Source organism: Botryllus schlosseri, chromosome 4, assembly GCF_051294905.1.
Source record: "Botryllus schlosseri isolate E-star chromosome 4, Bs_hap1, whole genome shotgun sequence".
NCBI classification, from domain to species: Eukaryota; Metazoa; Chordata; class Ascidiacea; order Stolidobranchia; family Styelidae; genus Botryllus; species Botryllus schlosseri.
Genome location: NC_137239.1, coordinates 22,044,911 through 22,062,914, shown reverse-complemented (window position 1 = coordinate 22,062,914; position 18,004 = coordinate 22,044,911). Strand labels below are relative to the sequence as shown.

The 18,004-nt window shown below is 41.8% G+C and overlaps 2 protein-coding genes across 43 annotated transcripts in view; both read right to left on the bottom strand.

Annotated features, from left to right (window-relative positions):
* The window catches only part of LOC145437410 (uncharacterized), a 183,328-nt gene that overhangs the window by 46,993 nt on the left and 118,331 nt on the right, over positions 1–18,004 (bottom strand). The gene's annotated exons all lie outside the window — the stretch shown is intronic.
* Positions 8,769–10,112, bottom strand: LOC145437405 (uncharacterized). The gene is made up of 2 exons (XM_080314617.1): positions 9,334–10,112; positions 8,769–9,240 (listed from the first exon to the last, which is right to left on the bottom strand). The coding sequence occupies exons 1-2, from the start codon at positions 9,854–9,856 to the stop codon at positions 9,107–9,109; spliced, it is 657 nt and encodes a 218-aa protein (XP_080170743.1). The 5' UTR covers positions 9,857–10,112; the 3' UTR covers positions 8,769–9,106.

Here is an 18,004-nt window from a genome sequence, read left to right as displayed (position 1 = left end):
AATATCCGGATCAGGCCCCCACACACTTTCTCATATTAGTGATCCGGTTTCAGCTGACTGGAGCGACATGTATTGATCAGTAAAGACACAATATAGTAAACAGACCTGAGGAAACTCACAAGTAACCCGGAGTTGTTGGCGCGATGGGGAACATAAATTCATCCGTTTTCCGAATACCATTATCCGTGTATCAACCAGCTACCAAAGTCGAGGAGGTGTTTTATTCAGGCATTTTGACTCTGGAAAATCCAAAGCACGAACCCGGACATCACGGACATATCGGAAACCCCTTTATTCGCCAATTCCGAAAACATACATGTCGATGTACAACAGCTCATTGTTATTGTATGTGAGTAACCAATGATTTTGATGGGATGCATCAGAGCAAGTGAATATTTGATTAGACAAATGTATCGGAGTCGTTGTTGGTGTATATTTTGTCGCTGCCCGTTGTAACAATATACAAAAATATCAAATTGTCCGGTGTGGTTGTCAGTTTTCAAAACGAAAATGATATTGTTACCCAGGGAGAAGGTAGATTTCCAAGTGAAAACTGTATTGGTACTCAGGTAAATGATAGTTTCCAGACGAAAAGGGTTTGTTACCCAGGAGAAAATGATTAGTTACTCTAGGTAAAAGTATTTTTCCAAGTGAAAATGTATTGTTACACTGGGTAAACGCCGGATCTCCAAAAGAAAATGATATTTTTACTCGGGTAAACGATGGACCACCAAGTGAAAATGGTTTGTTGCTCAGGGAAAAAGGTTTGTTACCCGGGGAAAAAATATATTTCCAAGTGAAAAAGGTTTGTTACCCAGAGAAAAAATATATTTCCAAGTGAAAAAGGTTTGTTACCCAGAGAAAAATAGATTTCCAAAGGATAAGGGGTTTGTTACACTGGGTAAACGATAAATCTCCAAAGGACAATGGTATTTCTACTCGGGTAACGACCGACCTCCAGGTGAAAATGGTAATTTTATTTGGGTAGGTATCGTTTTTTTTTTAGTGTCGTTGGTATTGTTAAACGTTGTCACCGGTAGCTGTTGGTATACTATTGCGAGTGTGAAAAGGATTTACACGACCTGTGCAGAGTATCGCGATAGTAAACATATTTTTGGTGCGACGAAACAAGATCGTTGTTTAAATTTTAATGCATTTCGATTACCGAGTTGCTCTACAGTAGAGATGACTCTACATTAGACCGTGCTGTATACTTCGATTAAAACCACAAGACCACATGTAAATCTATTCGCGCAACTCGATGATGTTGATATAGTGTTACTAAAATTAATTATTACCTATTTACACAACATAAAAATAACAATTCATGTCGTAGCAGGTTTCTTGAACTCGTGCTTGATGAAACGAATGGTGACAAGTAGGTTTTGAGTGAAAAATAATTATTTAGAGTAGTGACATTTTGTGACCAACGAATGTAAATCGATCATGATATTACAATATATGCTTTCGTCAACATACCGACTTGGTGTAGAAACACTTTCACGTTTTTTGAATAACTGGATTCTCGAGACTTGCTACTTGTACGATGTATCGTTGGTGTGCAAACTATAACGGCCATTTTGTATGATAGTATGTTTTAGTTGTATTGTTGTGATGACTCAGCACTTTTCGTTAGCAAAGTGGGTTGATTTGTGTGTAAGATGTAAGCACCGTGCTAGAAAACATATGTACTCTGTTGTTGGAGTAGCTGATTTATTGTTATGACATGGACATATCCTGAAGCCTTGGTTTGTTGTCTTACGAAAGATGGGGCGACCTCGGTGTCGTAAATTGTGTTAACTAAACTCCTGTGGATACCACAATTGTGCTGGCCTTACACCACCAATCATTGTACAGGTTTGTAGCATGAGCAAATATTTTCGTGTAACATGAATATCTTTCGTATACACTTAGTATGAAATGAGATGTGTGGAACAATAATTAGTGTCGTACAAAGTGTTGTGTTTGATTGCTTACTTTTTATCAATGTCTTTGTGATGTTAAAAGACGACTGAGTTTTCATTTACATTAAGCGGAGAAACTCATGTAATAAATTTTACTCATTTGAAAATCGACTCGCGTGAAAATACCGATTAATAGTATCAATATGAGCAGTATGTTATTTTTCGCGATATGCAACCAATCTTCTAAGCATAACTTGTCAAAATTTATCGTGTCATAGAAAAGTCGTTTGTTACGAATTCGAAACAAATGTACTTCGGTTATCACGATAAAGGGAATTGAGATCAACGCAGTATTTCGGAAGTGAATGTGTATCGTTTGGTATGTTCAGCAATCACTAAATGATAAAAATATGAAACTGCGCATACAACTCGGTTAGGTAAACGATACAGTTACAAGTCGGATGTGATCTCGATTTACAGATGACAGCTTGATGATGTAAAGCTCAACCACTCCAGTGTGTGTGTTTATTGCAAAGTATTTGACACAAACAAAATATTGAACGAAGGCCCACCGCTTGGTTTCATTACAAGGTGAGTGAAAATTGTTTTCTGTTGGTCAGGTATGATTTGCATTTAGAAAAACGCTCTACGCCGATTAAGCGACGCTGTTTAATATCATAATCCGATGACTGAGTGAAATTTCCTTATGGTTTGATTTAGCGAGTTAATTACCGGCGATTCAATCACATACAAGTAAGATCTTTTACGGGATGAGTATTGTGACAACATATACTTTGACGAATGACAATGGGGAGAAATTTCCGATTTCTCTGATCGTGTGCGTTGCGCAAATAGTTCTAGTATGCATTCAGTGAACATCAGACAAATTGACAACGAATTTCAGTAGTTTGGTTAGATGATGACAATTATTCTGGAGGTTCAAATCGATATCACTACTATGAGCAGCAATACAAAGACATTTTCTGTAGATTTCAGTGTAGCACATACTGTGATTTTATTATTGATATGAGTTTGTATTAACCAAGTCTGTGGAATAGGACGCATCGGTAAAGATATTACAATTGCTTCTGTGCTGATCAAAACCTTGAAGTGTAGATCTATAGACTTCACATTGTTTTTGTTTTTTTTTTACATTGAGCACGTACAATGGTGGGTGTGAAAGGATTAAATATTCATCACACGATTCGAACGATCCTGGATTAATTTCCCGATCAAAAACATTTCGCATATGCAAGTCCTCGTTTCACAAATCGATGCGTTAATTAAAAATATCCCTGAAAAGTTTGTTGATATCACAATAACCAACACCGGTGTAATTACGTCATGATTCAATAATCAAGTCATGATCGACTATTACAAAATCTCGTATGTCAAACTAAAGTATCAATCCTTATGATTACATCATGATAATATTCAATATAACACCTGCGTTCGATTGTAAGAAATGAATTCTCAACTACGTTGCTCGGACTTTGAAATCTCGTATACTCAAAACATCGAGTAGTAATTACTTTTGTCTTACAAAATATACCGAGTAGTAATTAGTTTGTCTTGCAGAATATACCGCGTAGTAATTCCTCTATCTTACAGAATAGTAACGACTTTTCAAGTTGAATAAAAAAAAGATGTGTAGGGATATGAATACAACCGAACTTGTTATGGATTTTAGGTTTTAGTGATTGTATGGACTCGTGTATGTTTGGCTGTTTTTCATACTGATACTGTTTGAGTTGGTCGGGTAACGGATTTACTTGACAATGTTTTCGTGGTTGACTCTTTGAATATCGTAAGATGGTAAGATGTCAAGACGTAATACTATTTCCGTACACTCAATTACAACAAAACATAACCCGCATTCAAATAATCCGTAAGCTACAAGTGGATTTAAAACTTGATGCTGTTTTGTGGTTAACTCAAGTCAGTAGTCATGTTTGTGTTGATTTCGGGAATGATCATGACGAGTTGGTCGGGTAAATTAGGTAATGTGGTAGTAACTATGACCTTACCGAGTTGCTGACATTCAAATATCTTTTACGCTGTAATATACGGATTTAATTGTGATAAATTATTTCTCAGTTATTGTTCAGACATTCAAATCTCGTATACTCAAAATATAATATGTCCAAGTCAAAACGTATATGCACCGATTAGTAAATACTTTGTCTTCAGAATAGTAACAACCTTTACAATCGAATAAAAAAAGACCGAGCATACTAATACAACCAGGATGAATTAATTCAAATTCATGAGTTGCAGTGATATAATCAAGTAATTGAAAACTAGATTTTTAACAATTGGTAATGTTGTGAATAATTCTTTTGAGTATGGTAAGATGTAAAAATATCTCTTTGACAAACGGAAAGCCAGACCGTGAATAGAGTTGTAATGTTTCATTACTTGTTTCAAATCGAATGTGTGTATAATATCGAAACGGGACTGTGGGGAAGTTGGTAGTCATGTTTTTCAATCCTATTTCAATTCACACTATGTCAAAGTCCAAATATTTCATTTTGGATTATCTGGATTTAGCTTTAGTACACCCCGCGAATGGATTCCGACACCGTACTATAACGTTTTTGATAATAAGGACTCGAGGATTTTCAATCAACAATACTGGAATTTTTTGATAATGTTAGAGCTGGCAAATGATTAGTTGCGTGTTTTTGTTAAGAGTTTGATTTCGTGTTGATAAAGACAATAACTGTATAATACACATACTTGTGATTCTTGATTCTTGTAGAGTTATAGTTGTATTGATTCTATAAGTGCGAAAACAGCGGCGCGGAATGTGCGAATAATTCGATGCGGCTGAAAGTCGGCGTCAGTAATATTCGGTTACGGTCGAATCAAAAGATTTCTCAAAATAATTAGAATTGTACCGAATTAACACATTCAGATACGAATCAACTTGGTTTGTGTAGTAAGTTTCATTTCAAGTTGACAAATTGACACATTACTTGTATATTCACATGATTCTTATCATACAACTAAAGTCAACCACGTTCCGAAGTGTCAAAACATATAGCAAGCACCAGAAAGTGTCAAATTGTTGGTTTTCGAATCACCGTCTGCGACGGCTCTGTGACAAACTAATTACCGAAATATTACCTTGTGAGCGATCGGTATGTCTTTAACACCAAGTCACTAAAATGGTTATGCCCGAGACATTATCTTGTCAGCGATCGCGGGGTTTTGCAAACTATTTCACACATTTTTGAAGTGTTAGTTTGTGAACGCGGTTATTTGTTGATCGCTTTTCGTGTCGCTGCTGAATACTGAATACTCCTGAATGTAATAGTGCTGACTGGATTAGTGTAATAATCGATAGTAGCACGCGGCTGGCCGTGAAACAATTCCACACACAGGTCATTCGAAATATAGGTCGCACTGCTTAATCCTCACAACAAGCCGCGTTTCCGTTTGTGCGGCACGATATACACATTAACAAAGATTCATTCACATGACTATTTACTTGATACATATTCAACACCGATCGAGAGATGTATATACCCGAAAGTACGAATCACCGCCACACCCATAAGAACGCATGGCGAATCACCAACACAACCTATACGCGAAAGCACGACATGCGAAAGTACGACGTGCGAGAGATGCCAATACCCGAAAGGGCGATGTGCCACCACGAGTTTTCCATGCGATGTGCGAGAGATGCCTATACCCGAAAGTGCGACATGCGAGCGCACCCATAAGAACCAATGGCGATGTGCGAGCGGAAGGGGGGTCTAAAAGCGCGATATGCCAACACGAGTTTTCACGGCGATGTGCGAGAGATGCCTATACCCGAAAGTGCGACATGCGAGCGCACCCATAAGAACACATGGCGAATCACCAGAGATCCCGTAAGAATACATGACAGACACATTTATCATCGTTAGCATGTCGCCGCACGTATACCCGAAAGTACGAATCACGACCACGAGTTTTCAATACGAGTCACCGCCGCGTCCATAAGAATAACGATATATCGAAGTCGTATTCACCGTAAACGTTAGGATTCCCTCGAATAGGAGACGGCAGGTCATCACCGCAGCCTATACCGAAAGGGTGGGGTCACCAACACGAGTTTTCAAGGTATATCATCACCGCAGCCTATACCCGAAAGGGTGGGGTCATCACCGCGCCCATAAGAAACAATGGCAGGTCACCACCGCAAGGGGGGTCTAAAAGGGTGGGGTCATCACCCCGGGTTTTCAGGCAGGTCACCACCCCGCCCATAAGAACCCCACGCTAGTTCGCGAGCGATCGTATATACTACTATCGCCCCCCCCCAGGGGGCGATTTGGCGGTCTAGGGGGGCGAAAATACCGAAGGGGGCGAAAGGGGGGCGAGAACGGACGGAGGGGGCGATAGGGGGCGAAAACAAAGGAGGGGGCGATGGCGCGTTAAAACGGCTACACGGAGTCAGGACAGTAACTGGCGCACCCCAAACCCCCGATTTTGGGGGCGAACTCGAAGAGGCCCAAAATTATTTTGTGAATTAACATAAATTATAGAGTAATTTTTATAGAAATTCTTCCAACTTTTTCAAAAAATTTTCGCGCGATTTAATATTGTAATATATATTGATTTTGGGGTACCCTTCCCCCTTCAACAATACGCATCATTTATGGAAATGGAGACTTCGACGACGGCCATTACTGCGCCACGACGCTTCAAGACATATGAAGTTATAGGCCATTAACATACGACTCCGACAAGTATGCCAGAACGATCAGCAGCAAGAAGACCTTGGCCGAAAAGGAACGCCCTTGTGCTGACCGAAAACGTCGATATATATACATATATGTTTAATTGTCCATAGGCGCCCCAACGAAAATTTAGCTGTAAAAGTGTAATTTCGAGGCCGAGCCGAAAAGTTCACCTTTTTCGGTTCCCAATATTTAGGGGGGCGATGATCGGTGTGGAGCTTCAAAAGGGGGCGATGAGTCGAAAAGGGTTGGGAACCACTGGTTTAGACCATTCCGGTATATATAGGGATTTTAAGACTTTATACACTGTATTAAAAAATGACGACATAAAAAATGCTGACTACCATTGTGATGACTCATCATAAGTTCTAGTTGCGATCTTGTTAGACACCGCGGATCGTAGGATTTTAATGTCGATTCCTAATATATGGGCCCTGATTAGCTCCTAGCAAAGGCGAAAGGCCACTGTACCATCGTTAAATTTTGTTGTAATACACTCGTGATACATATTGTGAAAAAGAATCCCTGCTTTACCTTAATACAACTCCATCAAATATATGTATTGGTTATAGCATGATAAATATTCTGTAGTATTTCCCGCACCCAATATATCGAGCTGATAGGTCGTTGATTTGCTTATGTCAAGACAGCTTTAAGATGCTCTGTCAGTTGCGAGCGTAAGGCATATACCTTGTGTCGGTTATTCTCAACCTTTTATGTCTTTGCGGACCCCTTCTGGACCGTCGCGAGCCTCCGCGGACCCGCGACTTTTGTTTCTAATGTGGCCTAAATTATTGTTTCCGCTCAAGCCAGACAATGTGCAATGCGGTACAAAAGATGCATTGCGACGTATTGAACAGAGAGGAGAATGCTAAAACTACCAAGCACGGTTATAGCATCCATCTCGGCCTAATCGCCAAGGTGATAGGCTTCTATTTTGATCTCTTCAGCTGTGTTTCAGTTGCTTGTCCTTGCAATTCAGTGTTCGCTTTCCTGGCATTCGAAAATCCATGTCGTTATCGGAGGAGTAGCCCAGATAAACCAAGGAGGGTTGTTGCTCTAACAGTGCAATAAGAAAGGATTCACCTTGCAAATGCTCAAGAGAGAGAAAGCGAACAAACTTATTTTTATCTTAACCATCGGATTCCGTGGATACCAGTTTTCGAATCTTAGGTCTGACCCGCCCGGGGATTGAACCAACGATTTACAGATCAAAAAGCCGCACGCATCACTGCTACGCTATCTCCCCCTGCCTGCCACACCCAGATATTCCTACCCCGTCTGGGGGAGGGTGAGCTCGAATGGTGACAAAAATTATTTCGTGAATGAACATTAATTATTCGCTATTTGTTTGAAAATTTTTGTAACTGTTCAATTTTTCTCGCGCTGTTCGCGATTTCATGTAGGTAAATGTTTTGATTATTAGGCACCCTTCCTCCACTAAAAACACGCATCATTTATGGACGTAGGCATCTAAGCGTCGGCCATTACCACGCCTCGATGTGTGAAGACATATAAAGTTTGGGCCAACATGGGTCTCAGAGAAGTGAGCCAAAAAGATCGTCAGCAAGAAAACATTAGCCGAAAAGGATTGCCCTTATGTTGACCGTAAACTTAGATATAAAAATGTCTTTGTCCGGTACCTAAATTGCTGGCGCCGAATATTCACGCCGTGTCAATCTGGACCAAATGAATATAAAATGTGACCTAATAGGGCCGCAGGTGTAATCATTAGGGCTGGGCACAATGATTCGAGTACTCGAATCTGAATCGAGTAGTAATTTGAATGATTCGAGTCGAGTAGTAAAAGACGATTTTTTCGAGTACTGAAATTATACGGTCCTCACAACTGAAAGTTAATTTACTGACGAGAATTATAGTTGTGATACTATTTTCCACTGAGGAAGCGTTGAAACCTTGATAGGTCGTGTCTCAGCATACCAGACACAGTACAAAGCTACGAACGTAACTGGAAATAACACATTTCCGAAGTCACGATCATCCCACAACAGTGCTATGAAATCGATATGGTCGAGAAAATACCAAATATCTTTAATGCAACAGATAACAGGCATTACGTTCTTTGTGGTGGCATAAAAGGTACATGTTTGGACTTCAACATAGTGTAGAGGCCTTTGTCCAGTATGGAGGTTTATTCAGCACACAAAATACACCGCAACCCGAGAGACTATACAGATCCCAGAACCAAGTAACCGACCACAAATACCGTCGACCGCCCAGCACGGCCGACGCAACCCAAGAGAGCGAACCAGCTCATGCTCTTCCCGAATAGACAGAGCATGACCGAAAGCGGACCCGAATAGGGGGCGCACGAGGGCTGCTACATCACCCTCCTCTAATTCTGAGAGGTCTATAGAAAGTACTCTCACTAACCCACAAAATAGCAACAAAATATCAGCATAAACAATCAAGACACAGTAATCACAATAAAACATATGCAATTTCCAGTCGTCAGTCCATACTATCATTCACACGGCGGTTCCCAAATTCCCCATAGTAGATGTACGACTTCAGCCAATTCGGAAGATCTGAGACAGGTGAAACGTATCCATTCGAATTCAGTTCCAACAAGCTTCCCGCGATTGCTGCAATAAATCCTGTGTCGTTCGGAATCTTCTCCCGGTTATTAGGCTTGCTTCTGTAGCCGCATTCTGATTGTTCTTCATCACATCGCTTACATGGCAGCTGCACTATGAAATCTGAATCCTCAGTCGAGACTTCCACTTCGTATTCAAGCACAGGATCGTCACCCAAACTGACATCAGTTGCTACACTGCAAGTCTCTGGCAAGGCGACGGAGGATGTAGTATCTGAGCACGAGACAAGTACCGGTACACCACTGCTGGACACTTTCCCGATTCCAACACCTTCACCGATAGAAGCACCAGAACCTTCAACGCCCATAACAATTTCAGAACCAGCATCGTCACCTTGTAGTATAGCCTTGAGCACCGAAATCATTCTATCCTCAGATGCCTTAAACTTGCGTTCAACGATCTCTTCCATAGCTTTCACGCAGTTTTCAGACGTACCGTCGATTCGAGAAATCCATGTACTTTCCATGTCCTCAAATCGTCGTTGCAGACAATCAATTTCGGCCTCCAGCATAACCAACTGTTGTGCTTCAATTTCTCTCTCCAATCTTCTGACTTCACTAACTAGCCAGACCTGCGAGTTGATGGACTGCGGCGAATTCTCCATACTGCTCCTGGCGTGCTCGCCAATGTAGAGGCCTTTGTCAAGTATGGAGGTTTATTCGGCACACATAATACACCGCAACCCGACAGACGATACAGATCCAAGAACCAAGTAACCGACCACAAATACCGTCGACCGCCCAGCACGGCCGACGCAACCCAAGAGAGCGAACCAGCTCATGCTCTTCCCGAATAGACAGAGCATGACCGAAAGCGGACCCGAATAGGGGGCGCACGAGGGCTGCTACAATAGTACATTTTGTTGTGACGTCATAATGAGTGATACTCGATTACTCGACTCGACTCGAAGCAAATTACGTGATTCAGAATCGAATCACTCAGGTACTCGATTTTGCCCAGCCCTAGTAATCATCCCTCTCCAAATCCACAATCATTTCGTTGCTAGAGAGAGGAGAACAGCAGCACCGATTAGCATAATAACAATATATCTCGTCGTAATTTTCGAATTATGTGCAAGGTCCCACGGACCATGTGACCTCAATCAGTTTTCCATACCTTCGTAAGTTTGTAGCAATTCCTTAAATGATTATAATCACCCTATCATTTTCACCAGAAACGCATATCTGGGTTGAAAACATGTGACATCAATCAAGCGTACTTTTAACATTAAATTCAACTGACGTAGCTCATGTCGTCCGCTCATACCATGCAGCCGTGTTGATTGAAAAATCTAACTCGTTTATTCGTCATCACATACAAGGATAAAATGACTCAGCAAAGCTAACATAAACAAATAATGATGATCAGGCTGAAATGTGGCGATATAGGATTGGAAAGCAGCCAACTGCAAAGTTGACTGGTTTTGTCATTTCACAACGTCACGATGCTGCGGCAGAAGAGTGTCCATTCAAACACCTATCAGACATATTGTGGTATCAGCTGTAAATACTCGCAGTGTCGGTTTCGCACAATGCGCCGGTTACAACGCTCAGTATAGGCTAGGCTTACAACCGATAATCTTACATTATATGCGTTGCACTAACTAACACTTTCCATGGGTACAGATATTCTAGTTTCCTTACATTAACACACGGTAAGAAGCAGTCAGATTCAGCTATCAATTACGTCCCCGTCCGTTCAAGCCAAGGGAACATTACATATATTGATATTGACAGTCTGATGTTAAAGTGATCAGAGTGTAACGTCATCATCGTTGATCATTATGGCAGGGGGTGATATTCACATTTGCGTCTGGTTATAATGGAGCCTATGCAGGTAGGCCTACTTATCGGTCATGCATTATTGCTTGACGGCAAATTCATTAGAGTGTCTTCCCAGCTATCTTGACGTCTCGATTGTTTGCAGTGGCTGAAAAACAAGGGAGCGATCTAATGCCAAATTGTTAACTCCATGCACAGAACACACGTTTGAAAATTATACACAACTCAACTCCAGTAAATTTCAAAACAAAAATGCATCATGATAGGTTGCTTCATCAAGATGGAGCTTTATCATAGGCCACACATTTGATTTTGACAAGAATCAATAAAACGAAAGGGAAGATGTTATCGTAACTATGTGCTCTCTCACACAGCGTATATATACGATTTATCAATATTTAGAAAGTATCTAGCTAGTTGAATTATTTGAAATTAATCGGGAAACAATATAAAGTTGACGTTACGCGTCAAAAAAGGCCTATTCCCATATATATTGAGCGTGAAGTCAACATTTTACTAATTGAGTTCTGTGAACACGTTTTCAAGGAAGATTCTTAACCCGTTGCTACTCACATAGACGTTTAATTATCTGTCAGAAAGCGCGTAACGCAGTGAAAATCTACCATGACATGAATTGAATTAGTGGGGGAAAGATCGCAGGACGCAGCCTCCGTATGGCGACTGTCCTGTCCAGTATTTACCCTTCCGCGTGAAGTAGTTAACGAAATATAACACTTAAAACATAAGGGAAATGCATTCTATACTTTATACTCACTTTTTGTCATGGAAAAGAAGTCAGCGTGGCCATCCAAATTTGTACGCTATTGTACAGAGAATTCAGCAGCTATGTAGAATACTATTCAATGCGCAGAACGAATCGTTCGATGAAAACACTGATTGGGAAGTAACTCCATCACGCATGTTAGCATCTAACTTTTCATATAAGATTCGTGTCTAGGATTCATGTTGATATACTTGTCATTAAACTGGAGGGCCATGAGCTGTTGATTCATAGTACAACTTTCAAAGTAACATCCATTTACAATAACCTGCTAATACGCGGAAACGGATCTTTCAGTCACTTGGCGACAGCGGACATAAGACCTTACCAGTTGATAACGCGCAATTAATCGCGCGTATACGTATACAATACTAAAGTCATTAGCCTAATTCAACTTTGAAAATTGCGCCTATCTCTGTAAGAAAGGCGGCATGATATATTGTTTGTGATAAAAGTAAGCTATTCCTAAGCTACTGATCGGTCTTTAGATTCTGCGAATTAGGTAGCACCTAGTACGCAAAAACCGACTTTTCGAACGCTGATACCGGGTCAACCCCAGGTCCCACGCCGTCGAATCGGGTATCGTCGCGTTCAGTTCGACGATACGAAAACGGGGATACCTCTGCTGAACCCCTAATACCAGCGGTTGTCGATCGGTATTTCGATCTGTGTTGTGACACTGATCGCTCGAAAAACCATACACCGAACCCGTATTGGCGTACCATCACGGAGTTTTGGTGGCAAATTTTTTTCTACGCGTCTCAGCCCCATGTTACGGGCATCGTTGGAATCGTAATCGAATTACGCGTCCGCCGGTACCAGATTTATCCGGCTACGATATTCGGTTGGCGAGAAATCGGCGATTTAAAAACTATAAAAATACGCTATACACTGTTTTTTGAAGGCCGATTCTGAGTCGTCTGAAAGTCGATATGATCCTATCGGATATCGGTATACGCGGAGTCCGGAGACAAACGCAACGGTGCCTCGTACAGCCCAGTGGCGTGAAAGACCGAGGCGGAACCTCGGATAGCCCGCCTGTGAAAAAAGTGAAATTCTGCTTATGCCATTCCAAATATGCTATTTTGCCATGGGCCTTGGTTGTGTGAGCTATCGTATCCGATTTGTGACCGGTTTGAGGTTTAGCAATGAGCAATGAGCATGTATTGTATATAACTAATGAATGGTTTGCTGGAAATCGATAACATTCCAATATAACCACTTATTAGACCAATGCTGGACATTGACCAAAGAAAGTCATATGCGCGAACGGAAACCATTAGTTGCTTTGACGGAGACAAATACTTCATAAGTGACCGGTATGGTAATAACTAGATATCATTATGAAATGCTATTGTCCCACGTACATTTCTACTGGTAAATGTACTGTGCGAGTGTACGTACGTACATTTATGATGAGTCCGGGATTTGAAGCACAGGCCTGCAGACATAGGCAAAGCCTGGAGCCTATTAAATAACATTAGGTCGCATGCAATACCTCGTTTACAATGATGGTGACCCCATCAAGCGCCAGGGTAATCAAGAAGGCTCGCAATTGGCAATGAAGATAGGTTCGAATAATTTTATATATGATTCGGCGCTTTGGGCATGTTGATAATTGTAATTATAATTTATCGGGCAGGGTAATTACCCGTAAAAGTTATGATACTTTACAAAAACGCGTAGTCAACGTAGTAATAGCGACAAATATAGCATTTAGTGACGACATTACACATGAAGGAAAGCTAACGGTATCAAGGTCAATATTACATGACTTCACTATTTCGAATCTGGTTTGACTGGTGTACTCGCTAAGATTGAATGGATGGCTGCATCAACAAACCCACTCTGACTGTTTTAGTATAGATTAGTGAACATTCATTCGACTCCGAGCCGGTAAAGCTAGGTTAATGTGTTTCATCTGCGAAAGGCGCGTATCTGAACTTAGACGACATCAGATCGATGCGATTCATGAATGCAATTTTCACGCCGCAATATAGCGTCACGCAACAATTTTGGTCGTTATTGTTTGATATTCACGGTGCTCGACTACATTGTTCACATTATTTTACACCATGCCGATATCTTTGTATGCCATATTTACCTTCATAAGACAACGATTACTCAAATGAGATGGTACGTAGAAGCCGAGATAAACCTTTAACACAGTACAGTGGTGTGAAACACACCCCTTTGATATTGACCTCGCCCTAACCGCGGTTGTACCTTCAATAGGTCATCCTGTGGCTGTTTCGCAGGTGTGCAATCGTCACTTATCGGACAACTACCAGGGGTTTATCAAAATATTCACTGATGGCTCAAAAAATAATCGCCGCTGTGGTGCTGGGTTTCATGTTCACGACTACAATTTCTCATTTAGTATGGGCCTTCATCGTCTTCTGTCCGTTTTTTCTGCAGAGCTAATCGCGATCTACAAAAGTCTCACTTGGGCGTACCAAACCTGCTGTAACTGCTCCTAACGTAAGGAGGGTTATTGAAACCAGTTTTTGAATTGAACTCAAATTCCACGACCGATCCAGACAAATGATGATCCGTAGATGAAGGTAGAAATGATGTATTGCAATAATTGATGTAACGAAGGAATGTCCAAATACAGCAAATGAAACTGGCTCGTGAAATTAGGTTTTAAAATAGTGGTCGCCTGCGGTTATGGAAGACAAGCCTAAACAATAGAAACACATGTCAATAACTCTAGAGACCACATAGAACACTGACAGCGTACCAACTTAAAATAGCTAACACAACAGTACCAACGACAGAAACGAATAAACTATAAGCGGCGCCCAATCAACATATATAGAGAACAAAGCACGGGGCGCCTAATCAACTGATGACAATAATCATTACACTAAACCCTGCAGATTACTGCAGTAACATGGCTCCTCCGAAACTGCAATTTGATGCAATTGTGGTTTCGCAAACAAATAAGTTCAATAAAGGCTCCCATCGTCGGGGATCGACCCAAAAATACATACTACACTAATAACTAAATGAACGTATACGTACGAAAAGCATACGGAATTCGCAAAGAATATAACCATTTTCACCATACCAACTAAGCGAGATTTAGAAAATTCATTTCAATAGAACTACTACTGTTCTGTTTTAACTAACAGAGAGTGCGACTCAACTAGTAAGTTGAGTTTATGTATTGGCCTTTCCAGATAAGTCTGCTTTCCATTCGATTCTCTTCGCCCAACACGTATCCTTGCTTTCCGCACCAACCCATCATCTGAAGGATAAACGGAGTCGATTCTTCCCAGTTTCCAGCGGTTTCGTGGCAGATTTTCTTCCGAAAGCAAGACGACATCACCAACTTTCATATTCCGCACGACGCGTGTCCACTTTTGTCGTCGTTGCAGAGATTGAACATACTCTTTTCTCCACCGATTCCCAAATTCGTTGGCCATATATTGGACTCGGCGCCACCTGCGTCTCAAATAAAAATCATCTTTTTGAAATACACCAGGTGGGGGCAGAACAATTTTGGATTTCAAAGTCAATATGTGATTCGGAGTCAAAGGTTCGGGAGCCGAAGGGTCATTAATGCTTGAAACATCTAATGGTCGCGAGTTAACGATACATTCAACTTCACAAAGGAAAGTTCTGAAGGACTCGTCACAGAGCATGTGACCGAAGTTATTCAGCAATGGGTCAAGGGCTGATTTTATCGTTCTAATTTGACGTTCGACATATCCAGACATATGGCTGGCATGCGGTATCGTAAACTTGAACTCGAAATAATCACAATTTTTCGCTAACAGAAATTCACTTATTCTTTGCTGATTCACCGTCTTCAATTCTCTTTCAAGCTCGTTACTCGCGCCGACGAAGTTGGTTCCACAGTCACAGCGCAATTGCTTGATTACTCCTCTCCGACAGATGAACCTTCTCAAAGCGTTTATGAACGAATCCGTGGTTAAAGTATTCAGTGGCTCCAGATGAACTGCTCGTGAAGACATGCAAGTGAAAACGACACAATACCTTTTCATCGTTGACCTCCGTTCTTTGATGTAGTATGTTCCAAAGACATCACAGCCGGAGAAGGTGAATGGCGCCTCTTCGTTTAGTCGATCTGGCGGGAGGTCGGCCATCTGTTGGTTCTGCATCTTTGCCCTGAGTTTCTTACAAACCACGCAATTATGTATCACCGCTGATACAACTGATGGACCTCGAACGACCCAAAAACCACGTTGCCTAACTGAGTTCAAGGTTGTGTACCTACCCATGTGATTTACACCTTCGTGAAAATGACGGACCAGCCGCCGTGTCAGAAGGGACTGTCGAGGCAATATTACAGGATGTTTCACATCGAAATCTTGACTCGAATTTCCAATACGTCCACCAACACGCAGTATCCCGTCAGCGTCGAGGAAGGGATTCAAGCTTGCCAAACTTCCACATGTTGGTTTCTTTCCAGCCGAAGGATTTTCAGCGCCACGTTCTTTCAAGGCGTTGATCTCCTGTGAAAACACTTCTCTCTGGAGAGAACGGATAATTATTTTTTCAGAAATCATCATCAACTCGCTGGACAGAGTGGAGGGTTGTTTTTTCAATATATTCATGTACCTGAGGCAGTTGGCTACCGCTTTCACCATTCTTTTCCATTCCGAAATGGACTCCAACCGTTTAATATCGATGAATTGGAGACCACTAACTTCCGCGTCCGTTTTGACCTGAAACGCAGTCGCTTTTCGCATTTCAGCATCAACTTCCAATGCATCTCGTTCGGTTGGCTTGTAGTCGTGATCACTAGCAACGACGAATGGTCCTGCTTTCCACAAAAATTCAGGGCCCTTCAGCCAACGACAATCATCTGTGAGGTATTTGCCATCGATACCACGACTCGCATCGTCGCTGGGGTTCATCGCCGAGCTGATATGATGCCACGAGCTAGGTTCGGTGAGGTCATGAATAGTTTGCACCCTGTTAGCAACAAACACATTGAAACGTTTCGACTCATTTCGGATATAGCCCAAAACAACCATGCTATCAACCCAGAAATACTCCTTTACCGTTTCGAACTTCAATTCATTCCTCAGGAACTTACTCATCCGAGCAGAAACAACAGCAGCATTCAACTCCAAACGCGGAATAGATACCTGTCGTTTCAGAGGGGCAACTCTGGCCTTGCCGATTACCAACGAAACATGGGCATTTCCTCTTTCGTTGACCAAGCGTACGTAAGAGCATTGACCATAAGCATACGAGCTGCTGTCCGAAAAATGATGATATTCAACAAGCACGACCTTACCAAAACTCGGCGGCTTGAAACAGCGGTCAATGCGCAAAGACTCGATCGATGATAACGTTGAACACCACGCAACCCATCGGCGCTTCAGCTCGTCTGGTACTTCGTCATCCCAGTCCGTCCCAGCTTTGCAAAGAGATTGCAGAATGAGTTTCCCTTCCAGCACCACTTGCGATATGAAACCCAACGGATCATATATGGAGTTGACAAAGGATAAGATGGAACGCCTGTTCACCGCACGATCGGACAATTTGATGTTGAATCTGAAACAATCATTCTTAACATCCCAAATTAGCCCTAATGTTCGAGTGTTAGGCACGATATCATCACAGAGGTTCATTTCGCGATACCCAGTCGCTCTATCTTCCGTTGGAATAGAATTCATTACCTCTGCACTATTGGAAACGAATTTGCAAAGTCGCAACTTGAAACTAGCGCACAGTGCTTTGCTGCTTTTAACCAAACTCACGATTTCTTCAACAGAGTCCTTCGACGTAATACCGTCATCCATGTAGAAGTCGTCACGTATAAAATTAGCCGCGTCGGGACCAAACTGACCTTCTCTGTCATCAGCCGCCCGCTTCAATCCAACGTTCGCACAGCCTGGTGACAATAATCATTACACTAAACCCTGCAGATTACTGCAGTAACACCTGCTATCCTCCATAGCAGTCTTCACCGATAGTCTGAGTGCATTGCAGGCCATCGAAAATAAAAGTCTCGGCAACAATATGGTCGCCAATATCATCACTATCTGCAGAGATTTATCAGAAAGAAACATCTCGTCACACCTAGTCTGGATACCAGGACATCAAGACGTCGGATACAACGAACGGGCGGACAAACTGGCCAAGCATGCTGCAAGTTCCCCCGACGTCGAGATCCTAGCCACTAGGGATGGTGTGAACGTGAGGTTCA

Excerpts from the sequence above, each read along its gene's own strand:
- LOC145437405 (XM_080314617.1), bottom strand. The coding sequence starts at position 9,856 with ATGGAGAATTCGCCGCAGTCCATCAACTCGCAGGTCTGGCTAGTTAGT. Across the intron at positions 9,241-9,333 it reads TTTCATAGTGCAGCTGCCAT|CAATCGCGGGAAGCTTGTTG; the intron begins GTAAGCGATGTG and ends GATTTATTGCAG.